This window comes from Oenanthe melanoleuca, chromosome 21 (genome assembly GCF_029582105.1).
Source record: "Oenanthe melanoleuca isolate GR-GAL-2019-014 chromosome 21, OMel1.0, whole genome shotgun sequence".
Classification (NCBI taxonomy): Eukaryota; Metazoa; Chordata; class Aves; order Passeriformes; family Muscicapidae; genus Oenanthe; species Oenanthe melanoleuca.
In genome coordinates this window covers 3,252,015-3,269,122 of record NC_079354.1, presented here as the reverse complement: position 1 = coordinate 3,269,122, position 17,108 = coordinate 3,252,015, and the positions used below count along the sequence as shown (strand labels likewise).

General features: G+C 54.9%; 1 protein-coding gene across 4 annotated transcripts; it reads right to left on the bottom strand.

Annotated features, from left to right (window-relative positions):
- Positions 1 to 3,354: 3,354 nt before the first annotated feature.
- Positions 3,355 to 14,592, bottom strand: TMEM51 (transmembrane protein 51). 4 transcript variants are annotated; one of them, XM_056508346.1, is made up of 3 exons: positions 14,532 to 14,592; positions 6,216 to 6,623; positions 3,355 to 4,509 (listed from the first exon to the last, which is right to left on the bottom strand). In XM_056508346.1, the coding sequence occupies exons 2-3, from the start codon at positions 6,551 to 6,553 to the stop codon at positions 4,098 to 4,100; spliced, it is 750 nt and encodes a 249-aa protein (XP_056364321.1). In that variant the 5' UTR covers positions 6,554 to 6,623; positions 14,532 to 14,592; the 3' UTR covers positions 3,355 to 4,097. The 4 variants fall into 4 exon arrangements, with proteins under 4 accessions (XP_056364321.1, XP_056364323.1, XP_056364324.1 ...); XM_056508348.1 differs by lacking the exon at positions 14,532 to 14,592 and adding an exon at positions 10,005 to 10,142; XM_056508349.1 differs by lacking the exon at positions 14,532 to 14,592 and adding an exon at positions 9,668 to 9,971 and having other exon boundaries at positions 3,362 to 4,509.
- Positions 14,593 to 17,108: the final 2,516 nt, after the last annotated feature.

Sequence of the window (17,108 nt, the reverse complement as noted above, 5' to 3'; positions counted from 1 at the left end):
TGGTCTCAGGGATAGGCTGCAATTGATTACACAAAGGGTTATGTTTGTGCTTTTGTTATGTTCTGTAGTTTTGACCCCATGTTGGTCAGGAATTGCACAGCTTTGCGTGTTCATTTTTTATTTTTTTTTTATTCTGTAGTTTTATTGCATTTGAATGCCCTGTACTTGTATAGACACTGTGTTTTGCCCTTATACATTTGCTTTTGTATTGCATTGATGTGTATTTAAACTGATTGGGTTTTTGAGAGATTGAAATTGCGTAGGGTCATGTTATTTGTTCTGTCATCTGTATTGCATTCTAAAGCCCTGTGCTTGCACAGACTTTTGTCCAAGGATGTTTTACATTTGGTAGAGCTGTCCTTGGTTTTGTATCAATCTGCATTGAAACTGATGTAAAATTGTATTCTCTGGGATGACTCAGCCATACAGAAATACATTTGAGGAAGTGTAACTGAAAAGAAAGTGATTCACTAAAGTTGTGATAAAGATTTGTTTGTTCCTTCTCTGGCTCCTGTCTTTCTTTGGTGTTGTTTGCTCTTTTTTTGTTTGGTTTGTGTTGTCTTTGTGAGGATCTCTCCCTTCCCTCCACCTCTCACTCCCTTTTCCTTCTCTTTGTGCCTCTCCCTCTCTCCTGCCCATCTTTGTTCCCCTGTCAGACACTGCAGAGCCCAGGTTCCCTCCCTGCAGCAGCAGGCTCAGGCTTCAAAGCTGCCCCTCCAGAGGAGGATCCCAGAGCCTGGAGTGAGGAAAAGGCTCCCCCAGGGCAGGCTCTGATCGCTGTGAGCATCCTGCCTTGCAGAATTCACTGCTGTCTGCTCCTGCAGGATCCAGCCCTACCTGGACATCATCTTGGATTATTCAAAGCGAAAATGACAAAAATAATATTGGAACTTTTCAATTGCTCTACCTGTGACCTAAACCCCAACTCTCCTCTTAAGAAGTGGATTGGGAGGAAATACAGAATGCAAATAGAGGGAAGGGACATTTTCAGGATCTACCTTTGCTAATGCAGCCGTGTCCCGAGCTTTTCTCTGCCAAACTGCCCGAGTTTCTTCAGCAGAGGGAGCTCCAGCTTTTCGTTTGCTCCTCCTTCGCCTTTCCCGAGGACTGCCCAGAGGAGCTGGGAGCGAGTTCCTGCTTCTGGAGCCTTCCCTGGGCAGCAACACCCACACACCTCTCACGGGCACCTTTCCCTGGACACCCCCCAACCACCTTTCCTTCGGCAGCAGAACCCACCCACCTTTCCCTGAGCACCCTCACCCCTACCTGGGCATCCCCACCCACCTTCCACCTTGACGAAGGTGCCGTGGGGGGAGTTGAAGTCCCGAAGGGTGAAGCTCTTGTCTGAGGTGGAGAATTCCAGGAGAATGATCTGCTGCCCCTGAGGACTGGGAGCAGGCAAGGACAGGCGGGGAAGGTGCTGGAGGCGGCTCCAGGCTCGTCCCTGCTTTGCCAAACCCCTTTTCTGGCCCTCAATCCCAGCATAAACTGGGATTAAACTCCACACTTTGCACAGAGGACTCCAGCACATCCTCTTCCCTCCATCCTCCCCATTTTGGGATGCTCACTGCCCCACCTGCAGGACGATGTTGGCCCCTCTGTGCTCCTGATGCTCGTGCAGTGGAACTCAGCTGGAAACTCCCTGAGCTTTGGAAAGGCCTTGCCCAGGCCCCCCACCTGCGAGGCTTGCACCAAGAAACCAACTTCTCATTCAGCACCCAACACAACCTGAGCCAGGAGTGGCTCAACCAAGACTAGAATTGTACAAAATGACTCCAAAAGCAGCTCTGTCCCAGCCAGCAGGGTAGCTGCAGTAGCCTTGGAAACCTTGGCCATGTTGCAAGCCACTGCTTCCTGCCTGGATGAGTTTTCCTGTTTGTTTTGTTTAGTTTAGGGTTTTCCCCTCCTTTTTCCAAGCAGCTCTCCTGGCAGCACAACACAGCTCCTTGCTGGCATGGCCACAGCAATCCCATCAGCTGGGGACAGGTGGGAATGTGCATCCCAAACCCCACAGGGGCCCTGCCACCTGCCAGGGCTGCCAAAGAACCTTTTTGCCCTCCTTTTAATTACTTTTCATTTAATATCATGCACACACACACACACACATACAGGTCTTGCAACCTCAGGCAAGGGGATGAACATTGTTATCTGGTGGATGCTGTCACCCATCACTGCTTCCCCATCAATATTCCTTGGTCCTAAGCTGCCACACATCCTTTTACAGCAGCAAAAAAAAGGGAAAAAGCCACACTTGCCATCACAAAACCCCAGTTTGGCCTCACAAGTGCTACAAGATTTTGTCAGGCTTCATTTTGAGGTGGAAGCAGCAGATTTGGCAAAGTAGAGATTCTCTGCAAACCTCTGCCAGTTTGAAGCCACTCACTTTAGACCTGTCACTCCCTGCCCTTGTCCAAAACAACAGAAATTAGGAGATCCAATAGGAAATAATAATTAACAAGAGAAACTGTTGGGTGGTTTTGGGCAGGATCTCTTCTCTGCCTTTGTTTTGGTCACTTGGACTTCTCTCATTCCTTTTATCAGCTACAGCACCAAGCCAGCCCCTGCTGAGCCATAACAGGGACATGGCTCAGTGCTGGACATTGGTCAGTGGCTGCACTCACACCACACACACACTCACACAATGAACACACACACAACATAAAAACACAAACACAATGTACACAACACACAGAATGTACACAACACAATGTGCACAAACACAATGTGCACAGCACACAAACAACATAAACCCACAAATACAATGTACACAACACACACAATTGTAAAAAACACACACACACAATGTACAAAACACACACACAATGTACACAACACACAACACACAGAATGTACCAACACACACACAATGAGCAAAAACACACACAATATACACAACACAATGTACACAACACACACACATTAAAACAAACACAATGTACACAAACACAGAATAATACATACAATGTACACAATACACACAATGAACACAAACACACACAATGTACTCAACACACAAACAACATAAAAACACAAACACAACACACAGAATGTACACAACACAATGTGCACAAACACAATGTACACAACACACAAACAACATAAAACCACAAATACAATGTACACAACACACAGAATGTACATACACACACAGAACACAAACACTCACAATATACACAATACAATATGCACAACACACAAAATGTGCACAACACACAACATAAAAAACACACACAGCATAACAACACACACACAACATAAAACTACAAACACAATGTACACAACACACACAATGTACAAAACACACACACAAAGTACACAGCACACTCACACACAGTGTACAAAATACAAACACACACACAATGTACAAAACATTTATTCAGACCACTCTGCCTGCACAGGATGCTCAGCAGTGGTTTCCTCCCTGGCACTGGAGCACGCAGCTCCCAACCCCCAGAGTCACCCACTCGCCTCAAATGCAGCACAAAACACATCAGGGAAGGCAACAGAGGCAAGAAATCCATCCTCTCCCTGAGGAGCAGGAGGCCCCTCTCAGCTGCTTCCCAGCAGCCAGCAGAGACCTTGGCAGGAGTCAGGGCTGGCTCTGGGCCACCAGCCCAGCCCAGCTGGGAGCCAGGGAAAGCCGTGGTGCTGCTCTGGCAACGGGCTTCCCCTTCCTCAGAGAGAAAAGACACACAAAAAAAAGAAACATTTCACTTTTCCACTTGGAAAATCCTTCTGCAGTATCAGTTTGGTGGCTTGTAAAGTCTTGCTGGAAGTGAGGGGGAGAGGAGATGAGAGGATGCACTGGATGGTCTCACAACAAACACAAGTGACACTTTTGGCATGTCCAGCCTTCATTTACTTCACAGCAGCAGAACTTGTAGTGTTCAGGTTTCTTCCCCCACAGTCTCTTGTAAAACCCAGGCCCAGGGAAAACGAGTCCCATCCTTGTCCACAGCACATCCTCCACATGGCAGCTCCCAGGGAGCCCTGGCTGCTTCTGCACCCACACACCAAACCCCTCTTGGCACGGTGGGTTTTAGAAAACCCCCAACCAAGCAGCATCACAGATTCCTGTTTGTCTGTTGGTTTGTTTTTTAAGGCATTTGCTGGCTCACTGGCATTTTCTCCTGGATCTCCTCATACTTGGGAGGAGGAGTGAGGGGCTCTATCGTGATGGGGACGCTGCTGTTGCCCTGTGCCAGGTTTAACCTGATGTCCTTCAGGTGCAGCTTCTCTGACTTGATCCTGCGGACCTTGAGGGGCTTGAGGCGCTTGCTGAGGCGGGAGCTGTGCCTGCTGGGCGGTCTCTCCGTGCCAGGCTCCGTGCCTGCTGCTCCTGGCACCTGGCTGCCCTCCTCCAGCCCTGCCAGGGACTCGTAGGAGGGCAGGGAGACGCTGAGCCTGGTGCTCCTGTCCGAGTCCCTGGGCTCTGAGTAGCCTGTGTTCATCACCTCCTCGTAGCTGGGCACGTAGTACTGCGAGGAGACGTCCTCATCCTCTTCTTGGCTGGGGGGGAAAGAGTTAACTCTGGGTAGCACCTGGCTTCAGCTTCGTTGTGGGAAGGGGATGGAAAGAATAAAACCACCCCACCCCACCAGAAATAGTTTTTGCCCTTCTACATTATATGCCAGTTTCCTCCTGCTTGACAGAATAAATCATGACCCCACCTAAGTTTAGACACATTTTGTATTTTTGTGATTTATGGCCATATTTGATCACTTTCTCTGCCCACACACCCTTTTCTATTGCCCAGCAGTGATTTCTTTTCCCAAGAGAACATCAGTTTCTCTCCTCCACTCTCAAAAATCAGTCAAAATACATTAGAATGTATTTGTATAAAAACATTTCTAGGGGTAAAATGTTAAAAGACATTTGTCTCTGTCATTCTGATGTCTTATGGGTTGGGTACCTTGTGTTTTTCTGCAGAGAGATTCAACTCTACTCTGTGCCACTATCTCTGACAGGTACCTACATACTATACTTGCCATTTCTTTGGCATTCTGAAGTTACATTTCCAATCAAACATGGAAAATCAGTTTTCTCCGAGGATCTGCAGACCCTGACAAGAGCCAGCAGAGCCACTGTCCCCTCCTGTCCCCTTGCCCCCCCCACTGTCCCATTGCTGCCCTGTCACTCTGTGCACAGGGAGCTGTGCTGGTGTGCAGGGACTTCCCCAGGGCCTGTGTTTGTCCAGACTGTGCCTGCTGTGGCAGCAGCCTTTGCTCTGCTCCACAAGGTTCCCTGAGCAAACAGCAGAGCCCTGCAGACTTTCACCGGGTCTAAACTCCACTGCCAGTCTCCAAGGCTGTTTGGCACCTGGGCTGCACCAGCCAGGCAGAGCCAGCCCAGCCCCTCTGCTGCCCCTCTGGCTGCTCTCCTGGCATGTGCCAGAGCCCCCTGCTCAGTGCCACCCACCCTGCTCAATGTCACCCACGACCCTGCTCAATGTCACCCACCCTCCTGCTCTGTGTCACCCACCACCCTGCTCAGTGCCACCCACAACTCTGCTCTGTGCCACCCTGCTCTGTGCCACCCACCCTGCTCTGTGCCACCCACCCTGCTCTGTGCCACCCACCCTGCCCTGTGTCACCCACAACTCTGCTCTGTGCCACCCTGCTCTGTGCCACCCACCTTGCCCTGTGTCACCCACCACCCTGCTCTGTGTGTCACCCACCACCCTGCTCAGTGCCACCCACCCTGCTCAATGTCACCCACGACCCTGCTCAATGTCACCCACCCTCCTGCCCTGTGTCACCCACCACCCTGCTCTGTGCCACCCACCACCCTGCTCTGTGCCACCCACCCTGCTCTCTGTCACCCTGCTCTGTGTCACCCACCACCCTGCTCTGTGTGTCACCCACCACCCTGCTCTCTGTCACCCTGTTCTGTGTCACCCACCACTCTGCCCAGTGTTCTCTCAGCTGGCTCCCGTGTGCCAGCCTCTCCCAGCGCTGCCTTGGCCACACCTCACCCACCAACAGGACTCCCTTCCACTTACAGCTGCACAAATGCAGATGGAGTCGCTCCTTTCCCATCTCCAGGACAAAAACCCTAAACCCATCAAATCCCCAAACCGCGGCTTGTGTTTCCTTATTTCAGCACACACTGCCTTCCTCTCCTTGCTCCAGATCTTCCTCAACAACAACCACAACAACAAGAACCACCCTTGGCTCCATTCCCACCCCTCCCTCTGTCCCCAGTCCCCTCCTCACCTGTCCTCCTGCTGCGAGGGCTCTGCGCTCGCCTGGCGCTGCGCCTGGGCCATGGCGAGCTCCTGGCTCTGCCTCTTCTTGTCCCGGACGTTGAGGCAGAGGGAGAGCAGCAGCAGCAGCAGCCCTGCTCCCACCAGCACGTAGGCCACCGAGAAGGTTTTGCTCCTGAGGACGCCCCCGGAGCCGCGCTCGGGCTTGCTGCTGTTGCCGCCGGGCTTGTCGGGCGGCCCGAGGCCGGGCACCAGGTTCCACACGGCCATGATGATGCCCAGCACCAGCATGCCCAGCCCGATGGCTGTCAGGGCGTAGTGGGAGCCGTTGGCCCGGGACTGGGCCATGCCTGGGGGCTGTGCCCGGGTCACTGCATGGCTCGGGGCAGGGGGAACGCAGCCCTGCTCTCATGGAGCCCTGGGGACAGAGGGGAGGCTGTGTGAGCGCATGGCACACTCACCAACTCATCCAGTCTCACTGTACCTCACTGCTGTGTCCCTGGGGACAGAGGGAGGCTGTGTGAGCGCGTGGCACACTCACCAACTCATCCAATCTCACTGTACCTCACTGCTGTGTCCCTGGGGACAGAGGGGAGGCTGTGTGAGCGCATGGCACACTCACCAACCCATCCAATCTCACTGTACCTCACTGCTGTGTCCCTGGGGACAGAGGGGAGGCTGTGTGAGCGCATGGCACACTCACCAACCCATCCAATCTCACTGTACCTCACTGCTGTGTCCCTGGGGACAGAGGGGAGGCTGTGTGAGCGCATGGCACACTCACCAACCCATCCAATCTCACTGTACCTCACTGCTGTGTCCCTGGGGACAGAGGGAGGCTGTGTGAGCGCATGGCACACTCACCAACTCATCCAACACACGAATATCTCACTATACCTCACAGCACCCACAGAAGGCCATCAAAACCTGTTCCAGTGCAAACCAACCTGGAAATGTTCAGAAGCACATCTCCAGCTGAACAGCTTCTCCTCTGCCCCTGTTTGGGAGGCAGCAGGGCTGCCTGCCCAGAGAACAGAAACCAAAACTGCCTCTCTCCCAGCCAGTCGACCCTATGGCTTCCCCTGGCTGCTGCTGGCAAGGGCTGAGGGATGGTGAACCCTTGGGAGAGCCCGTGGCTCACTTCAGGCTGGCTGCTGCCCTCCCTGCAGCAACACACTCTGCTGAGTGCCCAGCTGCACCCTCGGGGATGTCTGAGCAGGAACACTCCCAGCCAGCCAGGCCACGGGTGGGAACTCCTCCTCTGGATGTTTCCTGAGTCGCCAGGACCAAAAATGCTCAATTTCCAAAAACCAACACACAGAGCCACATCTGCCCACTCCCCTCCCTGGCCTCAGGTCCTGTGCCCCACGGGTGGGCAGATGCATCCTCACAGCCCCATCTCCACCCCAGTGAGCCGTGCAGATTTATGGATGTGCCATGGCAGGGATGTCCCCTTCCCTCCCTGGCTCCTTCATGCTGGGCTGGGCTCCAGGTGGCTCTGGTCAGTGCATTCAGTGGTGCTATATCCATACCCCCCCACACCCTCCAGCTCAATTCTCCCGAGCTCAGAAGCTTCATGTTTGCTTGTTTAGCTTGAGTGCACGCCCAGTTTGCAGGGTCAAGGGCCAGGATAAAACAGCATTCCCAGAAAGCAGAGCGGCTGCAGCAGGAAAAGGCAGGCACGCCTGGAGAGCAGGAACCTGCAGAGGAACTTCCCTGCCACTGCCTGTGCTCAGCACGGCTGGGGAGAACCCCACAGGGGTGTCCCAGCCCCCTGGACACATCCCTGTCCCACATGGCTCTGGGCAGGGTAAAGCCTTGTCTGCCATGGTTTTCTGGGGTCCTGGGACACCCAGGAGCTGCTGATCCCATCCTGATGGGGCAAGCCCATCCCTCCCTGCCATGCCCAGCTCCAGCAGGAGCTGCTGCTCTGTGTGCTCCTGGGGGAAGGTGTCTGCTGAGCCCAGCTTTAATTCCATCCTAGTTCCATTCCTAGCTGTTGAGGATGTGGAGAACACTGTACCCAGAATGACTTCACCTGCATTCCAAGAGCCATCTCCCACCCAAGAACTTCCAAGCCTGCTGGTGGCACCAGCACAGCCTCTGTCCTCCTTTTGCTCTCTGCTGGTGCCCTGTGGGGTCTTTCCTTGCCTGATGATCCAGCTGAGCTCCCATCCTTGCCACAAACACATCAGCCAGCCAAGAGAACAGCTGTGATGGCCTTGGGGCAGGAAAATTGCACTGCACCCACACTGGGCACAGAACACACACAGGGCTGGCCACATCTACTGTGGTGTCTGAACTCTGTGCCTGCTCACAGCCTCTGTGGCTCCCCTCAGGCACCTCAGTCCTGGAATTGGGCAGGATTTGAGCTCCTACGTCAGCCCTGTGCCTGGAAGTTTATCTTAGATCCATTGCAGTGCTACCCATCAGCCCAGCAATCAGATTAAAGCAGGAGACTTGCTATTCCAGCCTATCTCTCCATTGAATTAGCTGCTCTCCTGGCTTTCCAGAGCTGTTCCTATTGCTGCTCCAAGTGCCCTGACGTCAGCATCCCGGGAAGGGAGCTGCTGCTGTCTCATCCCAGCATCACAGAATGGTCTGGGTGGAAAAGGACCTTAAATCTCATCTCATCCCACCCCCTGCCATGGGCAGGGACACCTTCCACTATCCCAGGCTGCTCCAAGCCCCATCCAACCTGGCCTTGGACACTTCTAGGGATGGGGCAGTCATCTCTGGGCCCCCTGTGCCAGGACCTCCCCACCCTCACAGGGAAGAATTTCTTCCTAAATATCCAGTCCAAATTATCCTTCTTTTACTTTAAAACCATCTCCCCTTGTCCTTTCACAACAGGCCCTGTAAGAAGTTTGTCCCCACACCACAATCAGTGATGCCTGAGTGCTTCAGCCCCCACAGCCCCCTTCCCCTCCCCGTGCCTCTCTCCCTGCCGCTCCCTGCCCTGCCCTGGCAATGATTTACCGCAGGATCTCCGAACCATTAAACCCGGGCTGCGCAGCCCGGGGCGCTCCTGCACATCCCGCAGCTCCCGCACATCCCGCTCATCCCGCTCCGCTCCCGCACATCCCGCACATCCCGCAGCTCCCGCACCGCTCCCGCACATCCCGCTCATCCCGCAGCTCCCGCACATCCCGCAGCTCCCGCTCATCCCGCAGCTCCCGCACATCCCGCAGCTCCCGCACATCCCGCTCATCCCGCACCACTCCCGCACATCCCGCTCATCCCACACCGCTCCCGCAGCTCCCGCAGCTCCCGCAGCTCCCGCACCGCTCCCGCACAACCCGCTCACCCCGCAGCTCCCGCACATCCCACACCGCTCCCGCACATCCCGCAGCTCCCGCAGCTCCCGCTCATCCCGCAGCTCCCCGCTCCCGCTCATCCCGCACCGCTCCCGCAGCTCCCGCACATCCCGCACATCCCGCTCCGCTCCCGCAGCTCCCGCACATCCCGCAGCTCCCGCAGCTCCCGCTCATCCCGCTCCGCTCCCGCAGCTCCCGCAGCCTCCGCGATGCTCTGGCGGCATTCCCAGGTGTCAGTTGCACGGGAAGGGTCGGGATAAGCCCGTCCTCAGCTTTGGCCAGGTGAGCAGCAGCAGGACAGCTTCCCCTCCACGGGCACAGGGCTCAGCCCCGCTCGCGTTCCCCGCTCCAGTCCCGCAGCTCCCGCAGGAATTGCGGCCCCGCTGACTCAAGAGGAAACCCGGCAGCCCCCGCTGCCCTCAGCAGCACCCACGCTCCTCTGCCCTCCACAACCTTTGGATTTTTCCCTGCCGTGACATCACCTTCCCACTCACGCTCCAGCAGCGGCGCCTTTGTCCCAGATCAGGGAGAAGAGGCTGCAGGGACAGGGAGCACGGAGCAGGGCAGACCCGACATCCCAGACTCGGGCTGAGCTCAGGGCTCCCTCACTGCCCAGCACAGCCCCAAAAACCAGGCTGGGACTGTGTCACCAGCCATGCAACTCATCTCCTGGAAAATTCTGGGGGAAAACAAACCCGTTCTCCAACCACCCAAAGATTCCAGAGTCTCTTCCATGTTAGATTACAAGGCTCTCCCCTCATCTTCATGCTTCCACCCAGAGAACCTGCTCATTAACCCCTTCCCTGCTAATTGCTGGCCTGGCACATCCTCACAAGCTCGTTTCTGCAATAGCCACAATCTGGTGCTGAGCCCTTGGTTCAACACACCAGGAACACAAAACTCCATGTGGGGATCTAAAAAACATCATGCCAGGACTTGTGAGGTATTTTCACAGAGTCCCAGAATGTTTGGGTTTGGCAGGGATCTTAAAGACCATCTACTTCCAATTCCCTGCCATGGTTTCTCTCTTTTTGCCCCTGGAACAGGGATGTTTCTGGCCAGATGCAGCCCAGGGGACGCAGGGAACAGCCAGAGAAATCCAGCTGAGTCACAAAAAGAAGCACTGCTGCTGATTTAGCCAATTTCTGACCTTTTGGACAAATCCCAGCCCATTTTAGAGCATCTCACCAGGGAACAGGAATCTGGAGGGACAGTCCCACACAGACAATCAGGGATTTTCCACATTTTGCTTACACTTCCTGCCTAGAGCACAAAAGAACACATCCACATCTCCACTGCCCCCAGCATTCCCTACAGACATTTAAGAGGTATTCCACCCTCTTCTTTTCCTAAATTTAATCTTTAACAACCCCTCCTCAGCTGTACCAGTAGACAGTCCTGGGAGAACAGTGACGTTTTCCTCAAACCTCGCCCATGGCTCTCCCTCCCTCCTCTCCACTCCAGAGGGAGTTCAGGGCCCCCAGCTCTGCCACTTCCTGCAAAACAAGGGTGTCACAGGAAAGCCATTCCCATTCCCAGGCTCAGAGTGCTGCAATCCCCCCAGCAGAACAGCAGAGACAGGGTGTAAACCACCCCATTTCCACAAAGCAGTGCCTGACCATTCCCAAGCCACGTGCATCTGTGTCCCTGGGAACTCTGGCCAAGGTTGCCAAAGGTGTTTGAAGTGGCACAGATCACACAGGCCACAGTAGCCAAACTCCAGGGCTGTAATCAGCCCACCTTGGCCTTTGCCACTGAGATCCAAGGAACTCCCCAGCCCTGCAGGCTCCTTCTCCTACAGCTCCATTCCCCCAGCCCAGCAGCACCTGCAGCGTGGGGCTGCACAGGCACACAGAGTCCTGTCAGCTCTGTGTTTTGGGACCTTGCTGTTTGTTCCTGGGGACAATGGCAGGTCAGCGAGCCCTGGCCGTGTCCTGGCTGCTGTGCAAACACTGTCCTGGGGCTTTTCCTGACCCAGCCTCTGCCACTGGCACCGGCTGCCACTAAAGCTTCCAGCCCCAGCTCTGCTAGACCAGGCAGGAGTGATGCTGAAGATTTTTAGCTTTTTATATTTTTCATGTATTTGTAGCTTTGTAGATTGTTAATGCATGGCTGTAACTTCTAGTACTTTTCCTATCTTTCTTCTCTGCATTTAGGAACAAAAAGCTAACCTTAGAAACACTTTCCAAAAATACTGTTTAGTCTTATTCCAAGAAGAGAACCCACTACAAAGATGTCCTGTTTTCCAAACAGAATCTGGATCAGACAAAACAAAAGTGGGGTAAAAAAAAGCCACTGCTTCCAGTGTGGCAGGTTCCAGAAATTATTTCCTAATCATCTAACCTTTTAATTGGAGAGTATATTGTAAGTATACTAATGGACTAACCTTACAAAAATTGTAGAATTACTATACCATGTGTGATTTTCACCATATTGTGTGTGAAAACTTTCAAGTAAAGGTTTGCTTTTATATCCACTCTAACGTTGGGAAGATCAATTCTATTTTCCAGGAAACACAGGAGCTCATATATCTCCAGGGAGCTGAATTCCCTGTGCACTTGGGCCTGGGAAAATCCCAGCACTTTGACTCCTTCTCCTTCCTGCTTTCCTTTGGACACCACTTTGCACCTCTGAGTTTGGAATTTTTTTTTTTTTTTTTCAATTCTAATCTGCTGTTTCTGCTGAGATAAAGCCATTCCTCCACAGCCCCCCTGGTTTTTTTCTGGGACCTGTCCCCGTCCCGGTGGCAGATAACACCAGATAACACACCCTCCTCCAGAGCCTTCCAGCATGGGGAGACATTATCCATGTGCCCTTCTGATGTCCTCTGAAGTGGAACCCAGCATTCCCAGCCCCTCTGGAGTGCCTTAAGCACGTCCTGCCCCAGCACTGGAGCCCCTGGATGATTATCTGCCCTTCCTGCAAGCCTCTAACCCGGCACCTCACGCTGCCATCGGCCTCGCCAGCACCACCCTCCTCATCCCCTGCCTGCATTTCAGCAACATCACAACACAGCATCACCTCTCCCCATGCTTTTCCAACAGCTCCTCACAAAGAAAACCCACTGTGGAGGGCCAAGGAGCCCCCAGGGCAGGAAGGGAGTGAGGGAGGAGCCAGCCTGGGACAGGGAGCAGGCTGGGCAGCCAAGCGACACGAGCAGCCAGGCACAGAGCAGCCGCGTTCCGCAGGGTGGGCACAGGTATTTTGACATGGATGGAGCTTTGCTGGGGATTATGTTGCTCCAAGCCACCTGCACTGCTCACACAGGACATTCAGCTGCTGCCACAGAGCCCTGACATCAGTTTCTGCCGGTGAAATACACCGGGGATGAAGAAAGCACGGAGCAGCACGGGCAGGCAGCACGTAGCTGGGGCTGCTGGAGGGATCCCTCCTCCCAGGCTGCAGGTAGGGGAGCAGCAGCCAGCCCTGCCCGGCTGCCAGCCCTGCCCAGCCCTCTGGCATCTCCTACAGCAGCACCACGGCGCCAGGCAGCGACACTCAGCTCCCTCCAGGGCACCCATGGCCAAACATTCCTCCTTCCCCTGGCACTGCCCTTCCCAAGGGTTTTCCAATCCGTGTAATTGCACAGCTAAAATCAAAGGTGTTTCACATACTTCCGAGTCACCTGAGTCCAGGGCTGGGCTCACCAGCCCCACACCCACATGTTCTTTGCTGACACCTGGGAGGTTTCCCTTTCTGCCTCTCGTGCCAGGACATCCAGGACAGCTGCAGGACGCTTGGATTTGTTGTAGAGGGATATGCTGTGGCAGCATCCATCTGGCAGTGGCCTAAGTCTGTTCCAGAGAGGCTTTAAGGAGCTGAAAAGTCAGGACCACACCTCCTGGTGCAGCTTCACCTCACCAGGCTCACACAGAGCCGAGAGCAGCCCATCTCACAAGGGACATGCTCACGGAACCGCTGGTTTTTGCTCACACATCCACAACTCCCAACAAACCTCAGTGACACTTGTCCCCACCACGTCACCTCCAAAAATCAAACACCAACATCAGCACACAACCACTCTGTGACACACCTGCCTGGGAGACACTCGTGGCTTTGCTGAGCCCCTCAAAGCTCCCGGCCACTCATTCTTTGTCAGGAATGTCACGACAGGAAGGGACGAACCCCCAGTGACCGGCGCTGGGCTCATGGACAGCCCAGCCCCGACCTGCCCTGCACAGGTGTCCTTCTCCTTGGCTTTGTTTGCCTTCCCTGCGTGCGTGCCTGGCTCACACACCGCTGCTGCCCCTTCTGGGGCCGGACTCGCCAGCCGCGGGCTCTGTGACCCTCCTGCGGGGCTGCCACCCCTGCGGTGGCTTTGGCTGACCTGGTGCCATCCTTCCCCGAAGTGCCAGCTGATGGTTCCCAAAACCACAGCTCCTCTTCCCCCCACTCTCAGCACGGCCACCCTGGTGCCAGCCAGGGTGCCCCAAGCCCGTGTCCCCAAGGGGTGTCCCCAAGGGTGTCCCTAAGGGGTGTCCCCAGGGGGTGACCCCAAGCCCGTGTCCCCAAGGGTGTCCCCAAGGGTGTCCCCAGGGGGTGACCCCAAGCCCGTGTCCCCAAGGGTGTCCCCAAGGGTGTCCCTAAGGGGTGTCCCCAGGGGGTGACCCCAAGCCCGTGTCCCCAAAGGATGTCCCTAAGGGTGTCCCCAAGGGGTGTCCCCAGGGGGTGACCCTAAGCCCGTGTCCCCAAGGGGTGTCCCCAAGGGTGTCCCCAAGGCACCGGCGCTCCCCAAACGCCGCCGCTCCAACTCTCGAATGCGCGTTCCCCTTTGGGGGTGTTCGCTCCTGCTTTGGGGAGTGTTTCCCCTCGTTTTGCAGGTGTTTCCCCGAGCTTTGGAAGTGATTCCAGCTCAGCCCCAGCCGGACCCGGCTGCGACTCCCCTCCGGTCCCGTTCCCGGTGCCGCTCCCGGCAGGACTGAGCCCAGCCCGCCCCGCCCCGGTTCCCGGAGCCCCGAAGGGTCCCGAACCGGGGGATCCCGTCCCCCCCGGCCCCCGACCCCACGTACCTCCCTGCGGAGCCGGCGGGTCCGGCGGGGCCGCTCCGCCCTCCCGGCCCGGCCCTCCCGGGGCGGCGCTTCCCGCACCGGCCCCGCCGCTCCCGGCGCCGCGATCCGCTCCCGGAACCGGCACTCCCAAAAACAGCCCGGAGAGCCCGCACAGACACCCGGAGACCCCAAAGCAGGGGTGGGATGCAGATCGGGTCAACCCCTCCTTGATGCATCACCGCCCCCATCTCTGCTCTCGTGGGATCCCGGAATTCCAAATTCCAAATCCCGGTTTGGGTTGGAAAGGGCCTTAAAGCCCATCCCGTTCCACCCTGCCATGGGCAGAGACACCTTCCACTATTCCAGCTTGCTCCGTGCCCCCTCCAGCCTGGCCTTGGACACTTTTGGGGAAGGGGCAGCCACAGCTTCTCTGGGCACCCTGTGCCAGGGCCTCACCACCCTCCCATGGAAAAATCTATTCCCAACACCCAATGAAAGTTTTAGTTTTTATTCCACAGTTTAAAACCCATCTTGCAATGGACCTGTCTTTTAGCAACGAGCAGAACTTTTCCTCCATCAGTTCCAGGCTTTGTTTGGAGAAGCCCCATTTTGAGGAACTCCAGTCTCAGGCTCATCGCTGCATTCAACAGAGCAAAGCCAAGCTTGCCCTCACAGGGAGCCTGGAAAGTGCTTTTTATCAGCCTGCTGCCCTCTATAAACTTTCCCAGTTAACCACTCACGTGCTGGAAGGGTAATTTCAGGCAGGCCCTCACCATGGCTCCTGGCCACGTGCCTTGGCCTCATAGCCAGACATTCCCATGGTTTCCAGACTGAACCATGGGGAGCAGAGCTGGGCTCTGGCAAACCTCAGTGCAACTAATGCCGTGTCCAGTGTCACTTCTCCTTGGCTGCTATCCCAGCAGCAATGAGGATGTGTTTTTCCAGGCTCTTCTCACACCCAGCTGTAATAATAAACACCACCAAGGACTCAAATCCTGTTAGAAATGATACTCAGGGTGGGATTTTTTCCTGATCCAAGCAAAAAAACTGCATCACTGTGCTGCTGGACCAGCCACTGCAGTTTTTCCTGTCCCTTCGGCCCTGTGAGACCTTGTGAGGGTAAAAGCCATCATGAGCAAAACGAAACTCGTCACATCACCCGGCATGACTCAGCTCCACAGCCCTGCCTTGGGGCCACTGGTGTTCAGGATGCTTGGGAAACCCCCCCTGCTTCCCTGCATCTCTCCCTGTAATCCCACATGGAGCTGGTGGTATTTTCCACTGACTCACCTGCCCCAGTGCACAGCAGTGATACCTCCCCCCTCTAATCAAAGGGCAATTGCAAGAGCTGTGCTATGAAAAGAAATAATTATTAAACATAACTGCATTCTTTTTTTTCCCCTTGGATGAATTGTTTTGCATTTTCTGGCTTGGCCACTGGCTCAGGCAAATTCACCCCACTTCAGGTGGATTTCCCCCTCTCCTCCACCTTCCTGTGTCAAAGACAAACCTGACATCCCAAGCAGCTCTGGCAGTCAGGAGACATAACAGGGAATTGTTTTCTCTGTAAGAAAGTGGGGGGAACATGGACTTCACACAGTGAGTGTCACCAATCCAGTGCAGGGAGAGCTCTGTGCCTGAGCCAGGTCACCCCCCTGCAGGGGCCCTGGAGACCGTGAGCACAGAGGGGACATTCATAACGTGGTTCCTCATGTTCCCACTCCACAAAGCTCAGTATTGGCCAGGACTGGGCTTTTCAGTGGCAGTGGAGCAGGATCAAGGAAGGGGGGCTTGCCTTTACCCCTTGGATGGCTGCTAAAGCACCTGCCCCTCCCTGATGCACACTCTCTGGGATAATGTATTCACATCCATCCCTTGGGCTCATTTCCCTTTCCAGCTCTGCAGCCATCCCAGTGTGGGGGTTTATCTCTGGCAGCTCAAATCTTCCCCCTGCAAACACTCCCTGTCCAGTCCCAGGCTGGGGCTTCTGCAGGGTGATTATCCAGCCAGGTATGCAGGCTTCAGAGCACAGGAATGGCAAGGAGGAAACTGGAGCCCCACCAGAGGCACCAGCAGACAACAAAAGGGCCTTTCAGAGGGGCATCTGATGCCCTGCTACGTGCAGAGATGCCAGGGGCTCACATTATCCTGCTTTAGAAATGGTTCACTGGCACATTTCCCTGCTTTTTCCTGCTCATAGTGCTCAACATGCATGTTAAAGTCACCAGTGGGAGCCTGGACATGTTCCTGGATTCCTCCAAAACTTCCCAACAATGAGCCAGAAGCAGTGCTCCAAGTGACTCCTGGATACCCACACCTTGTCCTGAAAGAGATAAAGCCCATCCCTGGGAGCCAGGCTGGTACAGCACCAGAATGCACATTCATATTTTGTGATATTATTATATTATAAAGCCATGGAGAAATTGGACAAGGTGAAATGGGGTCAAACTGGCAGAGTGTAGATTTAGATTAGATATGAGGAAGAAATTCTTCCCTGTGAGGGTGGTGAGGCCCTGGCACAGGGTGCCCAGAGGAGCTTTGGCTGCCCCATCCCTGGAAGTGTTTGAGGCCAGGCTGAGTGGGGTTTAGAGCAAGCTG

What these genes read in the sequence shown, in the direction of transcription:
- TMEM51 (XM_056508346.1), bottom strand. Translation starts at nt 6,553, where the DNA reads ATGGCCCAGTCCCGGGCCAACGGCTCCCACTACGCCCTGACAGCCATC. An exon ending in CCCTCGCAGCAGGAGGACAG is followed by an intron (nt 4,510 to 6,215) that starts GTGAGGAGGGGA and finishes TTTCCCCCCCAG; the next exon opens with CCAAGAAGAGGATGAGGACG.